Genomic DNA, 16,312 nt, shown 5'->3' with positions numbered 1-16,312 from the left:
TTGTGTAAAACTCAGTCCCCATCACCTTGTCCCCTCCTTTGCTGCTTCTCTCACTTAAGACTTAAGTTCCTTTTTTTTTTTTTTTCCCCGCTGAGGAAGATTCACCCTGAGCTAACATCTGTGCCAGTCTTCCTCTATTTTGTATGTGAGCTGCCACCACAGCATGACTTGACGAATGGTGTAGGTCTGCACCCAGGATCCGAACCCGCAAACCCAGGCTGCTGAAGTGGAGCCGAACTTTAACCACTACGCCATGGGGCCGGCCCCCATTTCCTTTTTTTAGTAAAAGCATCTTTTTTTGTTTTGGGCCATATTAGTCCTCGATGCCTATCCAGAGAATATGGCAAAGTTACATTAGGATTACCATTCTTCATAAAATTTTACCTCCTCCTTCCAACATCTAGAACCCTTGTTTTGTCTCACTTGTGTGGCACGTGTGCTGTCTTGCCTCTACTGGTCTCAGGCCTCCTCGCTCTGCTCCTCCGTCACCTCCAGAGGAGACCGTGTCTCACTCACCTTCCTCCCCAGAATAGTCCCTTGCACACACTAACCCCTCACAAGATTGTGGGGCTGAGGCTTGGGGGCCCTGAGTCCTCGGTGAATTCACTTTGTGCACTCGGATAAGCTCTCTACTTTCCCTGCATCGGTCTCCTCATTTTAAATCTGGAACAGCCACAGTGATGGCAAATAAATAAAGGCTGTCTTGTGAAGGAAAGAGTCAGGAGAGTATGCGTCTGTAGAGTAAGGGGTCACTTGTGCAGCTGACCTGCCACCACCCTATTTCTGAGTATCTTCAGGCTGGGGAGCTCCTGGATCCAGATTCTTCCTGTGCCCTAACCTTTTGCCTCTTGTTCTCACAGACTTTAAGTTTGCCATGTACCCGCCATCAATGATTGCAACTGGAAGTGTGGGAGCTGCCATCTGTGGGCTCCAGCAGGATGAGGACGTGAGCTCGCTCACTGGCGATGCCCTGGTAGATCTGCTGGCCAAGATCACCAACACAGACGTGGTAGGTGGCAGCCATCATCTTGGTAAAGACCAGACTTCTCTCTTTTCAGCTCAGGGAAAGAGACGGTTTGACGATGATGTGTCAGAGGTATTTTTTGTGGTTGGTTTCCGTTTTCTAAGATCAATATCCAAGGTAGTACAAAATACAGATGAGGCCTCCTCTTAAGGTTTCAAAAGGCTGTGTGCCATTAAATAGAGAAAAGAATTTAGCAAGCAGATACAAGGGGGAGGGAGGGCTGTTTACTAGTTTTCCTTTATGGCCTGGGCTTCCTAATGGGGCTGAATTGTTGCTTCATTTCCATTTATGTCCACGTTGTCAGGCTGCCTCTCCTCCACAGTCTGGATCTTTTGTGTCTGCTCACACACACTGAAGCTGGAAGGCACAGAGAGCAGAAGGGACAGCTAGAGCAGGGATCTGCTGCACTGGACGGAGCAGAGGTACAAGAGGTGCCCACCATAAGAATGGTGTCCGGCCTTGACAGACCTCTCAAGCCTGCCTGTCTCTCACTTCCCTTTTGTTCAATGTGGTAATGGATTCGAAAGCACTCTTAAAAGAATCAAGTGCCCTACACATTCAAGGAACTATTATTAGCTATAGATTTTTCCACTGTGTGTGCCCTGTGGACGGCCCAGAGGCTGTAATTCTGGTTGCCAGAATTTGAAGCTCCTTAGAAGAAGAAAGCTTTTGAGACAGACCAGGGTCAAGTAAGGCTCTGATTCAGCTGGTTGGAAATTGTGATCCTCAGGAGGTCCGAGCCAGGGTGGTTCTGAGAGGTCAGAGGCAGTTCCTATAGTTTTCCGCAGGAGGTGGGAGGTGCAGAGGGCGGAGGTCACAGCCTGGGGGAGGGGAGGGCAGCAGCAGAGCTGGGATGAGAACCTGGAAGCTCGGACGCCTGGCCTGGGAACTTTGCACTCCACCCTTGCTGCTGCTCCTGGGATCTTTTTGTTTGAAAAAGGCCTTTGGTTTAAAGACAACTGAGAGGGGTGTTAGCTGTGTGGCCCTCGTGAGTCACCATGGAGATGCTCAAGAATGCAGGGGAACTTCATGAGGACCCCGTCGGGATGTTCCAGGGGGATTCTGAATGCCCTGCTGTGGGAATACACTGAGGTAGGGGATAATGTGGTTTACAGGCCAGCCGGATGCCTCCACCAGGGATGCTGAGCAGGAGGCTAGACCTCAGAGAGCCCAGGGCTGCAGCTTGCTGGTTTTCTCGTCCACCGCCCCCCCCCTATATTTTGCCGTGGCATTTATTACCATCTCAGGGAAATGGCTCAGGGAGGTGTTGAACGGCGTGATGGAACAAACCTGGGGTCCTCCTCTGAAACAGTTCTTAGATATGCTTGTAAAATGCCAGCTCCAAAACATAGGCTTTTTAAACACGGTTTCCAAAATCCAGATTGAAAAGACCCCTCCAGTGCAGCTTCACGTGAAGAATGCTTTTTGAATCCTCTAGAGACAAATCTTGGACAGAACTTAACATTTATAGAAATGTTACGCTTCCTTCCTTTTCTGAATATCTCCTATTAAGGCTGCCTTGCAAAAAGGACTCCCAACCAGCTTAAGACAAGCCCTTCCTCGACCCCCAGAGACAAAAATGTCAGTGACAAGAGTTTGACCCCCAGGCATTGTAAGCTCTTTCAGATATTTATAGACCTGCTCTGATTGGCTGATTGCCCCACCCGGTCTCCAGCCTTCTTCCACATCTTTTTGTCACCCCTTATTGGTTTCACATGGACAGAGGTCACTCCTGGGGTGCCACTGAGGCTCTTGGGCTATGCTTTGCTTTTCAAGACTGCAATCAGTCTCTCATTTCATGCTGGAGAAACTGCTGGCTCTTTCCAGATACTATGTAGCCAGTCCGTTCAAGTCAGCTGTCAGACTGAGTTAAATGGATACAAAACCAGCTTAGAGGTCTCCTCCTATAAATCCCAGCTATTAACCTGGATATGCAGGCATGTGCCTCATGCTCACCAGTGAGCCTGGGGTTAAACATTTTAGTATTAAAAACCAAGCGTGAACATAATAGAATATAAAATTCATACCACTTCTTCAGATAACAACTTGAGACTTCTGTAAGTTCCAAGCTTATCTCTGGTCCCCAGAGACTTATTCACTCTCTCCCTAGAAATGTTCTTAGTGGAAAGGCTTGAGCAGCCCTGGGCTGGGCTATCGGTGTGTGCCTAACTTCCAAGTGCTAAGTCTCCCCGCATCCATGAGCCTGTGTGCTCTGAAGAGTGAAGCTCAGAGTGAAGGCAAATAAAGGGACTAGAATTTAGAAGGCCTGAGCATTTGGAGGGAGGTGAGTTTTGCTTCCTGAGCTCTGTTTTACCATTTCATGAGTCAAGAAGTCCATTTCAAGCACTTACTCTCCAATCATTTCTGAAAATATTTATTAAAGGTCCACTTTTTGCAGACTGTTGCCTTATGAGCAAGGCATAAGAGATGAGCAAGGCATGGACCCAAGGCATGGTAGAAGTTGGGGTGGGTGGGTAGTGCATGGGAAATGAAAGATGAGGTTCCTGCCTTCAAGGAACTTAGCGATTGTATGGAGAACCAAGAGTAAAGCATGTAAACTCTAGCAAATGAAGACAGTCAATGAACGAGTACTCAGTAATGTATGAGAACTATAAATGCAGTAGGAAATCAGCTCAGAGGAAGGACCTCACCAGGCCTAATGTAAACGCAGGCCTCCCAGCAGAGTAAACTTGGTGATAGAAATTGTCCTTGGAATGGAGAAACAAAATGTGGTATGTACATGCAAGGAAATATTATTCAACCTTGAAATGAAATGAAATGCTGATACACACTACAACATGGATGAGCCATGAAAACATGCTAGGTGAAATAAGCCAGACACAGAAAGACAAATATCATATAATTCCACTTATATGAGGTACCTAGAATAGTCAAATTCATAGAGACAGAAAGTAGAATAGAGGCTACCAGGGGCTAGAGGGAGGAGGGAATGGGGAGTCAGCGTTTAATGCGTATGGAGTAGCAGTTTAGGATGATGAAAAAGTTCTGGAGATGCAGAGTGGTGATGGTTGCACAACAATGTGAATGTACTTAATGCCACCGTGCACTTAAAAATGAGTAAGATGGTAAATTTTATGTTACATATATTTTGCCACAATAAAAAAAATATATGTACACACACACACACAGACACACACACGGATCGCATTTTGTCCCCCAGGCTCTAATGTACTAACGAGTAGGAATCAGGAAGAGCCGACAGTTCACCCCAGAATCCCAGCAGTCCTGTGCTTGCCTCCACGCACCTTGCTAGCTGTGATCTCTTCAAGCTTACAGTGTTCTCTATCCATGGATTGTCAAGGATCAAACTGTTGAAAGAGGGTTGCCCTGAGTCCTTTGCAACAGCCAGACAAGTTTCTCTGGCTCGTTGGCCACAGCAGATAGCTTTGATAGGAGGGACCCATGCAGCTCTGAGAAAGTCGGTCTTTGTTGCTCCCTCTGGTTGCCAAAATAAACCGGAACGCTTCATTCCAAAGAGAAGGCTGAGTGAGAAGCCTGACAGTTTTACAGGGAATAAAAGTCTCAGAGGGTGGTATATTTTAAGTACTTTTTCCTTCCACTCATAAGTGTTGCTAAAAACAGACACCAGCCAGAGAGGCAGTTCTGGCTTTTAGGGGAACTTCTACCGGGGCTTCCGTTGCCAAGGGTAAGTTTGAGGGGGGGATGGACTGTCCTGGTTCCCCAGTGAACCTTTCCCTGCTGAATCGGGGTTCCTCTTCCGTCCCCGGGCACTTTGCTCACGCTTGGTGCCAGCGTTTATCTCACTTTTCACTTGTCTATAGAACCTCTTGAACAACACCCAACTTTTACTCAGCTCTTTCTCCAGAGCCCCTGGCAGAGCCACTGGGGAATGATGCTGAAGAGGGAGGGAAGGAGGAAGGAAGGAATGGAGGACAAAGGGTGGCAGATGGGTTTCAAGTGTATTTCTAATTCTTTGGCCCTGCATGTCTTTTGGAAAGCTATTTCTTCACGTTAATTATATGTCCGGGTCCTCTGAGTTTTACCTGATTTTATCTTAGAACAAGTCACTTCATTTTCACATGACAGTTTTACTAATTCACTAATGAAACAGCAGAATTGAGGCTCACAGGCCATGAAGATGTTGTGAAGTTATTGGAAGATATTTAACAGAACAGATATAGGCTCTAGTCATGTGGCCATTATATTTATCCTTTTCTACCTAGGTCACATCAAAACTCGGTCACATTCTAAAATATCTCCCAGAGAAGATTCCAGGATCTTTCTTCCTTAGGGTCATCCTGGCATGCTATGATTCTGGTTGTCAATGAGCTATTAAAAAACAGTGAGCGGTGCCATGGAAGAAGCCTGGATTTTGACTACATGTTATCCATAGGGTCTCCAGCATTGTGTGTTGGTCCTCCTCAGCTAGAAACACCAGCCCTCTCCCACACACCTTATTCTAGAGGCCTCCGTATCACTGAGACTGTCCTTGGACTTTTCAGGGCCTGTGGTCGAGAACCTTGTGAAGAGTTGCTGGGAAGGAAGCTGGGGGTGGGGAGGTGGAGGGAACAGAATTGGAGCTGGTGCTTCCCTCTCCTGCCTTATTTTTTCTGCAGGCCTCATTTGGTATGCAAGGAAATAAGCCAAACCGCCTGTGAAGAAAGGAAGAATGAGATAGTTTCCTAAGTTGTCTCTGCCTGAGTTGGCTGCGGGTCTGGGGCTCATTCAGCCCTTTGTCTCCCTGTTGAGTGCAGTGCGTGTGTGGTGACAATGGAGTGATGCAGTTACACTGAGGGCTAATGGTAGGAGTTCCGTCAGCCCATTCATGGGGGCCGAGGAGGGTGCAGGGCGCAGAGCTTGAGCCAGCGAGCAGAGGAAGTCGGAGGCCCGTGTAACGAGCTGGAGATCACAAACACTGCTGTCAGGGCTCTGAGGCTGGGGGGTGCAGGGGAGGGGCCTATCATCCTCGGGGTTGGAGGCTTGCCCGACCTCCAGCGCTGTGGAGTGCCACCTGTCCAGGCCGACAGACGAGCATTATGGCTCTCCTTTTAATCAGCTTGATTTGGGGCATCTTAACACAATGGCTGGTGCTTTGGGAGGCTGCCGGAAAGCAGAGGTCCCGGAGCCGCTGCACTTTACATGCACGTAGCATCTTTTCATCGGAGGCGCTGTTGAGTTTTTTCTGGCTGCTTGGGCTGGGTCTCCCTTTCTTGGAGATTCTCTGCCTTGTATGTCTTTACTTAGAGCTGGGAAGAAGCAGAGGTTCATAAGGAAAAGAGTTCTGAAATTGAAGGCTCGCCCTTCTAAGGGCGGGCTTATCTTCTAACTGGATGTAACTGTGGGACAAGCCGGGCTTCTGTTCAGTTCTTAGCTGTAAAATGAGGGCATCTGGCTGTTTGATCTCCAAAAGCCTGTTGGACCCCCAAAATCTCACATTCTGTAACTATCTGTGTGTGTCGTCTTATACTTCTGCCCTGTGGAAATACTGTGATTCCACTCTTCTCTAGCTTTGCCTCGTTTTCCCTTCAGGCTCTTCAACTGCCTCCCCTTCCATTTCCTTCTCTCAGCCTGACCTCCTGCACAAGCAGCCTCGCTGGACGTGAGGCAGGGTGCTTCCTTCCCCCAGGTCACCGCCTCCGCACCCCAATCCCAGGCACTCTGCTGCCCGCTGCTCGGGAGATTGGGAGCTCCTGGGGCCAGAATGGGGCTGCGTGGAGCTGGCCTGTCTGGTTGCACGTAATGGCACCACCACACGTTCTCCTCTTCCTTAACTTCCCACCAGCTCACAGAAAATTCACTGCTCGTTGGAAATCCAAGAAGGGTTCCTACAATACTAAACAAGGGTATTAAAATGCAGGGAGTGGGCTGTCTCAAGGAAGGTGGTGCTGACTTCTTTCTCGCCGTCATCAGAGAGTAGAATGTTCAACATCGTCTGTACAAGACAGGCTCTTGCCCTTAAGAAGTTTTTCATCCAGCTAAGAAGGAGAGATCCACACAGTTGAAACTCGAGCTGATAACAGCCAAGTTGTGAAGTAGAACCTGAAGGAGGGTGAGGCAGAGAGCCCAGCGAGCTTTCCAGGAATGGGGGACATGAGTGACCCCACAGAGCTTTAGCTTCCTGCTCTGTCACAGATGAATCTAGAAGAGAGCAGGGAATGGGGTTCAGGGTCCCTCATTTCTGGGATAACTGCTGTAGTCATCATTTTTCTCTTCAAGTAAGAGGGATCAAAGAGCAAGAGCTGGCCATAGTAATGATTTAGATTGAACTTAAAATGGGACTGAAGAAAGGCGAATATATGTTTTATATGAAATCTTCCTTGATTTTACTCAGAAAAGCCATTGCATGTGTTCTTGGCTGGAATTTATATAAATGTGACACTTGATGCATGTGTTATCTTGAAGTCCCATGGTTCTGAAAGGCCAGTAGAAGTGACTGCCAAATGTCCCAGCCCTCCCTGTAGGATTTTCTCGGAACTATTTCTTTAGGGTCTCAGGCTGCTGGAAGGGAAGGCTGAACGCCAGGAACAGTAGAAACATTGATGACCCCAAATGGAAGACTCTACTTGGCCTGAAATCAAGTTCTTAGCTTTCTGGAGCCCTGTCTCCCCATTTGAAGGACCGTCTATCTCAGAGAGGCTGCTGTGGCTAACGCAGTGATGATCATGGCGTCCTGAGCTGGTCATATTGTTGAGGTGGAAAGTGTGCTGACCCAGATTACCTCTCTATGGGGCCAAAATAGAGCCTCTGAAAGAAAGCCAGACATGATGGGCCGGGAGACACGAGGTTTCTTGTTGTGGGCAAGGTCTTGCCCAGGAACTTCACGTCGAGAAGTCTGTCCAAGTAGCTGTGCCGTGTGAAGCTCTCTGTGTAGGGGCCTCGTTGCTGGCACCTGCCAGGCATTTCTTCTTGGATTTAATGGTTCAGAGCTATTGTCTGTCCCTGCACACACACACACACGGTCCCTCGAGCAGCTGAGAATCTGGCCATCTTCTTTAGATAACAAAGCCTTTTTCATGCCGTATGCTCTGGGTAGGATTTGCCTTCTGTGGAGGCAAGCATACAGTTACTACCTCTATGGTAGGGAAGGGTTCTGATTCATTCCCCCTGCCTCCTAGAAAAAAATTTCAAACATAACCTTCAGCAGCTCTTGAAGGACCTGTGTAGTGGAGGGGCATCACACAGGAATTGCTTGGATTCAAGTCACTAGTCTCTGCAAGAAAAAAAGAAAGAGGAAAATAATATTAATTTAAGCCCTGTGGCTCGGCATTCCTCTGTGAGGGAGGCAGGGGAGTGAGGGAAGGCGCTGGAGACGCGAGACCTGTTGCCGCTGCTCCTGTCTCAGCTCTGCGCACCCCTGGGGGGTGGGGGCATCTTATGAGGATTCCAGTATTTGAAGATGGTCCTATGCCACCAGCATGGCCCCTAAGAAGAAGTCAGCTCCCTCAGATGGTGCTAATGGAGAACAAGCTGTCAACCTCAGCTTTGAGCGGAAAACTGACAGAGTGGGCCTCACTGTCCATCTCGGACTCAGGACCTTCCTAAGGGACTTTCCTAAGAGCGGTTTTGACTAGAGTTGTTTTTTGCCTTGTTAACCCCCATGTTAGCTTTGACTTGTTTTAAGATTGATTTTTTTAGATTATAAGGCTTTGAGGTTTTCACTTATCTTCTACTGAAATGCAAGTGCCCTTAGAAACATATGCCTTCAGCCTTCACCAAGTACCTTTGGGAAGTGGTGAGTGACCCAGGAGGATAGCCACTGTAGGGTGGGCTGGAGGAGGAGCAGGGAGAGCAGGGCAGGGTGGCAGGCGAGGCCATCCGGTTTCTAGTCCCAAGTTTGGGGGATCAGACAGGGTGGAGGATGTGACCAGGAGATGCCACAGAAAAGTTGGAGAGATGGTGGTGGTTTGCCCATCCCTGACTCCTCCTCGGCTTGTTAGGGTGGCACGCAGGCCTCTCTGGCAGGGTGATGTCTGTCTTGTTTGACACTCGATCCCTGGTGCCAGGCACACAGTGCCCCCTTCCCCAATCTGGAGCAAATGCTAATCAGTACCCCATTTTAAAGAAATCTAAAGAATTATTTCAGATTCCGGGACTGATTTATTGCTATTCATAATAAATGATTATCATTTATTGAACTTAGCACTTCACATATATGATCTCAGTTGATCTTCACTCTGTGAGCATTTTGTTATCCTTATTTTACAAGTGGAGAAACTGAGATCAGAGAAGTTAAAAAACATAGCTGCTGCCTGCAAGTGTGGTAGGTGGATAGCAAGTACCACCTTCCCTCTCTTCCTTCTTACATTCCAGGTGAGACTTCATCTCTGCCCTTAGCACTCAGTTTGTGCTCTTGTTCCTAATCTTAATTTTCATAAAAAGCTGTAGTTTGAAATGTGAAATGGACGAGAGCTAGGAAAGGAAAATTGGGGGGTATGGAAACTTTGCTTCTGAGTAGTTAACTCCCCGTTTATTTTAGGTCTTAGAAAAATAAAGATAATGGTTTTGTGCTTGGCAGAGAGTAACCTCAGCAGTGAAAATTGCACAGGGAAACAAACAAAAGGGAAGCACATATTAAACTGTGGGAAGACCCAGGCAGAATCAATTTAACATATTTCCCATATGTATATGCTGCTTAAGGGAATGCAGAAAAGCAGCCTTGCAGAGGAGAGAGGCTGGGAAGTCTCTACTAAGAGCAATTTCTTCAGTTCATACGCCACTTGCTAGTATGAACCACCATCCCTCTCCAGTGACACCATGAATTGCCATGGCATCCAGCTAACAGAAGCTTCTGCCTGGGGCAAACACTCTGAATTTTCCCTACCAAATATAGACTAATATCAAAGCAATGCTGCAAAGTCTTGCTTATTCCCAAATTGGACAGCTCAAGTGTCTAGAATTTTGTAAACATACTGTGTTGTATTTTTATCAGCGTTAAGGGAGTGGTAAATAAGCAGAAAAACAGATTTTTTCGTTTTAAGCACTCACACAGTTTATGTAAAGGTTAGTACAGTTCAGTCCATCCTCTTTGTTCTTATCTATTCCTCACATGCTGTGTTGTCTAGTCCTGGAGCAGTGTCTGGAGTCCTGGCCTTCCTCTCTTCTCTCTCACCTCCCAGCTTCCCCAAGCGGAAGGCATCTCGTTGGCCCTTTGCTTACCAGGTGCTGCATGTCCATAAATGGCTCATCCTCTAGGGCAGTGTGTCTCAGAGTCTCACATGCATATGAATCACCTGGGCTTTTGCTAAAAATGCAGGTTCTGATTATATTGGTCTGGAGTGGGCTGAGATTCTGCATTTCTAACAAGCTTCCAGGTAATGCTGATACTGCCGGCCCATGGACCCCACCTGGAGTAGAGGTTCTATGGCACTTCATGAACACATCTCCTTTACGTCACATTTATTTCTACTGGAAAACTAGCACGGAATTATGCGAGGCTTGAACTGTGTATGTTTGCTTCATAAAAGGCTCTGTGCACTGTTGACCTTGCTAACAGCTCTGGTCTGGACCACTCTCCTTCTAGGATTGCCTCAAAGCCTGCCAGGAGCAGATTGAGGTGGTGCTGCTCAACAGCCTGCAGCAGCTCCGTCAGGACCAGGGCGATGGAGCCAAGTCGGAGGATGAACTGGACCAAGCCAGCACCCCCACAGACGTGCGGGATATTGACCTGTGAGGATGTCAGTCGGGCCGAACGGGAGAGACATGTGCAAATCTGCTCTCTCCTTCTCTCTGATTGTGTTTTGTTCTTTATGTTTTAGGATGAAACTTAAAAAAAAAATTCTGCCCCCACCTAGATCATATTGAAAGATCTTTTAGAAGTGAGAGAAAACGGTCCTATAAAAACGGAATAATTAAAAGCATTTGGTGCCTATTTCAAGTACAACAGAAGGGAATCCCTTGTATATGCGAACAGTTATTGTTTGATTATGTTAAAAGTAATAGTAAAATGCTTACAGGAAAACCTGCAGAGTAGCTAGAGAAAATGTACGCCTGCAATATGGGAACAAATTAGAGGAGACTTTTTTTTTCATGTTATGAACTAGCACATATACACCCCTTTTAGTATAATTTCAAGGAACTGCGTATGCCATTTATGGCAGGATTAGATTGCAAAGCGATGAACTCAAGAAGGAATTAGAAATAAGGAGGGACATGATGGGGAGGGAGTACAAACCAATCTCTCAACGTGACTGAATCATTTTGGTTGTAGAAACACCTTTGCTCTCGACCACCTGTTTGTTACTAAGTCAGGAGCATTACTGGGTCTCTAGTTACAAACTTGCTGTCTAGAGTAGCTGCTACCTAAAAAAGATGTTTGATTTTGCCAGTTGGACACAGGTGATTGGATCCTGGGTTTCCTGGGGTTTGACATCTTGGTTCTTCTTCCAAACATGGTTCATTGCAGACACCACCATATTTTTATCTAAGGGGGCAATCTAGCTATGGGCCATAACCAAAACTCATATGAAATGGAGGCAGATGGAGATCAAGGGTGGGATCTGGAATGGAATCTTTTCTGTTAATGTATTGAAGAGAGTAATGTGACCTTGGCATCCCTTACTAATTTTTGGTGCTGATTGGCATGTCTGGTCCACAGTTTAGCATTGTTATAAACCATTCCATTCGAAAAGCACTTTGAAAAATTGTTCCTGAGGGATAGATGGGATGGTTTATGCAAATCGTGCTGAATAGACTCCTCCCCTTTTTCTCCTGTGCCCCTTCCCCTCCTGACCCCAGTCGGGTAACTGTTCACCTCTGGTATCTGACATTCTCTGGTACATAGTTCTGGTGTCCCTACCAGGATTCAAGAGACACCCCTTTCCGCTGACATTCCCATCACAACATTCCTCAGAAAAGCCTAAAAACAAAGATCTGTTACCATTTTGATGGCACAGAAGGATCTTAATTCCCACCTATATACTTCTCCTTTGGACATGGAAAGAAAAGTTATTGCTGGTGCAAAGACAAGACAGCTGACCATCACAGTGTGGCATTTGTTCCCTTTTCCGTTTTTTGTTAATTTCATTGCAAAGTTGTATTCAGCGTACTTGAATTTTTTTCCTCTCCACTTCTTAGAAGCGTTCAGTTAGCAAAGAGGTTGGAGCAACAACCTTTTTTTTTTTTTTGCACAATTATAATTGACAGGTAATGAAGCTATTTGTTAAAATATTTGCCTTTTTTAAGTAAAAAAGAAAAATCAGAACAGGGCTACTTTGAAGAATTATTTTATACACAGATTCTGCCTTGTTTCGTAGTATGAGGGTTGAAGATGGAGAAAAATCTAAGGGTCTCTTATTTTTCATTTTATTGTGTTCAGTTTTTATTATTATTTTTTTTTTTTGCGCTGCTAAGAAGCTAAGATCATTCATCCTTATTCACATTAACAGTACCTAGCTGTAATGTTTCACAGAGTGTGCTGCTATTTTATAAACATTTTTATAATATATTATTTTACTGCTTAAATTCCAAGTCCTGAAGTAGATGGTTGAGATATGAGTTCTTCATACTGGAAAAGCCCTTCCATAGTTTGTTTTCTTCTGGTAGCGTATTCATGGGTTTTTTTTTTTCCTTTTTGGGTTTTTTTTTTTTTCTCTCTGATCACATTCTTCAAAGACAGAGTATTCTTTACCTCAGGTTTACTGGACAAAATCAACAGCTACAAAAGACAATGATTCATATTTTTGTTTTCATAATACCTCACAACCGTACAGTTTCTGCTTGGGAGCCCATCAGCGTGGAGACAGAGGCGGGGAGGAGGCTGCGTGCCCCTCAGGTGGAAGGAGGGGTGGGTTTGGCCCCAGGGTCTCACACCCAGGGACCTGTTCAGTCAGGAAGGTCATCGGGCTTCCATTTTGACTCCGGTATCCTCATCATGATGGAAAAAATACAATTGAACCAAGGGATTTCCCCTCCCCTGCAAGGCAGACATTCAGCACAAACACTGAGGCAGTGGAGTAGGTAGTCATAATTTGCACTTAGGTACCAGGTATCAGGAGACAGACTAAAAAGAATTCCAGCAGGCTGTCTGGAAATCCTCATCTGGTGGCCCTTCTAAAGCAGGGCTTTCATCTGCTTAGGGTCCTTTCATCTTGGAAGTTTTCCCCTGTATCTCTCCCCGTCCCTGACCCGGGCATCCCCAGTTTAGGATAATCTCAGAGGTTTTCTAGGTCTGAATCTGTGGGTATATGAATCTGTAGCAGGCAGCGTTGCGGGGGTTCCTTCTCCCACGCGTCTCGGACTGCGGCAATCAAGCACTATGCAAGGCCAGGTCCTCTGCTGAGTGTCACTCAATGGTTTTCAGGTTTTAAATTGCATTGAATTGGCATGATTGGAAAAATAGGTCAGATGAGTATTGGGTTGGTCGTGGAAGGGAGGTGGAACGGCTGCTTCTCTACAGAGAGGCAATTCCAGATGAGTCAGTCTCTCTTGAAGTGTGTTTAGAAGGGTTCAGGATTTGGTGAGTTAGCATGACCCTAAAATTCTAGGGAGTTTCTGGTGGGGCAGTGGGTGGTGAATTCTGAAGTTTTGGAGAGGAAAGCTGAACAGCCAGTGTTTTATCAAGAGCCCACTTTGCACAGGACTCTCTTCTGGGCCCTGAGGAGTCCCAAAGAATGGAAGAAGGCATGGTCTGTAGAGTTCTTGGGAGTCTTGGAGCCTAAAGAGAAAACATGGTACACGTTCATTTAACAGTGACTAGCCCTTAGGCTCACACTGAAGTAGCAAATGAGAGAACCTGACAAATAAGGAAGGGAACAGGCCTGCAGACTCTCCCTGCATCTGTAACTTTCCACTTTTCCTGGAGCCCCGGGGGCCAATGGGGCCTTCTAGCTTTTTCTTCTTCCTGGAGCCTAGTGTGATGGGAGCTGTGGGGTTGCTGATGGGGAAGGTGCTAGCTTGTGTGGCTTTTCTTCTTGCTCCCTCCTTAAACAAAAGAAGGAACCCTGGATTTGTTCAAGTGGCTAATACCCTCTTAATGTTGGGTCTTGGTTTCCTTGGTAGGACTTTTGTCCCAGGGGAGTTCACTTCTCCCTGTGGATTCCGTTTTTCTCTTTCTCCCCTCCCACTCAAGGGGTTCCAGACCTAGTCTGGTCTTGTTCTACCTTGTTGTCTTTCTGTCTCTTCTCTACTTCTTCCTCTCTCTGTTTTTCTCCATCATTTGGGGCTAAGTTGTTCCCCTTGCCTGCCAAATTTTGTTCCTTCCCCTATTTTGGCCAAATCGTAGGGGGGAAAATTCTAGTATGCCAAAAATATATGCTAAGCATAATTCAGTCCATGCAGGTTCATAACAGCCAAGTAGCCTGCCGGTGGACGCAGGGGACATATCGCTCGGCAGAATGTCTCCCCGTCCTGAGAGGAGAGCTCCTCTGAGAAGGGGCTTCTCTTAGAGGACGCTTTATTCTGGAACTGCCCCAGGACCCCACTGAAGAGCTCACCATGTCTCACAGCCAGGTCCCCTGTGGTCCCTGTGCAGGAGGCTCTGTCCTGCCTCTTTTACCCCCCAGGTCAGGGGCCCTCGTGGGTCGGAGGAGGCAGCCCTGACAGTGCCACCCTGTGTCCCTTGCGAGCAGGATGGCTTCTCCTCAGAGGCAGCCGCAGCTCTCCTGGGGTCCGGCACCTGTGGGGCCTTTTCACCCCACTCTGGGACTGACAGGTTAAGCATGTCAGGCACGATCGGGGGACTTTCTCAAAGAGGGCAGAGGAATTTTCTCTCTATGGGCCACAGGGGGCAGGGCTGGGAGAAGAAATAGACTTGCACCTTATATCATGTAAATAATGATTTTCTAGTTCAAGAAGATAATATTGGTAGTGTGGGAATGGGAGGTAGGAATGGGGAGGAAGTCTGAGTAAGCCAGTTGGCTTCTAAGCCAAAAGGATTCCTCTTTGTTTATCTTTGAGACAGTCCAACCCTGAGAATAGCTTTAAAAGGGAAATTAGTGCTGAGACGGTGAAGTCCCCTTAAGCCGGCAAACTCCGTAGCTATAGAGTGGGTGCAGGCTTCTATCCATGTGGGCTCAGGGCGGCTTTCGAGAGCTGCTCAGGCCGTCATCCGTTTGTACAACATAGGGCAGGAAGATTCCAGAGGATTTTATGACTTCCTCGTACCATGTGGCTTTTCATGATTCTGGATTCTCAACAACCCAGAACGGTCATTTCAGCCCGAACAGTTCTCCTACATTTGTGTGTCTCTGCTTTTAGACTTGGCTGGGCCATCAGACCCGATTCTTGGCTCAGGTCTCAAGAAGCCATCAGCAAGTGTACACGTGCACGCTGGAGCTGCAGCATTTACTCCCTTGCCTGCAGCCTACTTTGGGGAAAAAAGTGCCTTACTGACTGTAGCCATTACAGTAACCAATATATTTTGACAGATGACTGTCCTTAAAAAAAAAATTTGTTTTTTGGGTTTTTTTTAAATTGGTTTTAGTTCTTACTGGCCAACTCTTCAATCCCCAGCAAATCACTGGGCCATTGGATTTTTTCCATTATGTTCATTACCCTTGTACCATGTACCTCAGATCTCTCTCTCTCAGTTACAGTTTCTCGTCTTGGACTTCTTTTATTATTATTATAATTTTTTTTTTTTTTTTTGCTTTAAAATGAGTGTGATGCCATATCGAGTCAATGTTATTCTCTCACAGTGTACTCTATAAGAGGTGTGGGTGTTTTATTTGGTCGGGATGCTAGCAAGTGCTAAAGTAGCATGATCGGTATAAACAAGAGGTTTTTAGGAAGTATGGAAAAATGTTTTATTGGCTCTGATGGTGACGTGGTATAGTCAGCTACCTTTTAAGAGGTCCTATCTGTTCAGTGTTAAGTGATTTTTAAAAATAATAACCTGTTATTCTGAGTAGCTTAAAGATGGATTTGAAAATGGTTTTGGATGCGATTAGGTTATGCTATTTGGACAATAAACTCACCTTGACCTAAATTCTCTGGCCATTTTGAATTATTTATAGACCAGCAGTCCTCAGAATGGAATACATTTTTCTCATGTCAGAACTCTGTTGGCAACAATTGGTAGTGGCGTAAAATACAAATCCTAACCTGAAAGGTAATCTACACGTGCATCTGTGTTATAACGTACAAGAAATTGATGACATTTTTTTTCCTTTTGGGTCATTCATGCAACCATCTGATAGACTAGAAGCTTCAGCCCACCTGGGTAAGCCACTGCTGTCATGACTGGGCCTCAGATGCTAGTCCCCTGATTACTGCGAGCTACTTAGTCTTGGTTGTGAGTGAGCATCTCCTGGCCTGGAGGTGCCAGAAGCCCCTAGTGCCATTTCCAGATTCTGGGGGGGTCTCTGGAGC

The 16,312-nt window shown here is 46.4% G+C and overlaps 1 protein-coding gene across 1 annotated transcript in view; it reads left to right on the top strand.

The window, feature by feature from the left end:
- Positions 1-15,929, top strand: part of CCND2 (cyclin D2) — a 29,599-nt gene extending 13,670 nt beyond the window's left edge. The window contains exons 4-5 of the mRNA XM_004438753.3: positions 861-1,009; positions 10,527-15,929. Coding sequence (XP_004438810.1) covers positions 861-1,009; positions 10,527-10,676 — 299 coding nt within the window. The 3' untranslated portion in view covers positions 10,677-15,929. The remainder of the gene's footprint in view (positions 1-860; positions 1,010-10,526) is intronic.
- Positions 15,930-16,312: the final 383 nt, after the last annotated feature.

This window comes from Ceratotherium simum, chromosome 17, assembly GCF_057802395.1.
Source record: "Ceratotherium simum simum isolate JZ-2026a chromosome 17, ASM5780239v1, whole genome shotgun sequence".
NCBI classification, from domain to species: Eukaryota; Metazoa; Chordata; class Mammalia; order Perissodactyla; family Rhinocerotidae; genus Ceratotherium; species Ceratotherium simum.
Note: the sequence above shows the minus strand (reverse complement) of the source record. Positions and strands in the feature narration are given on the sequence as shown.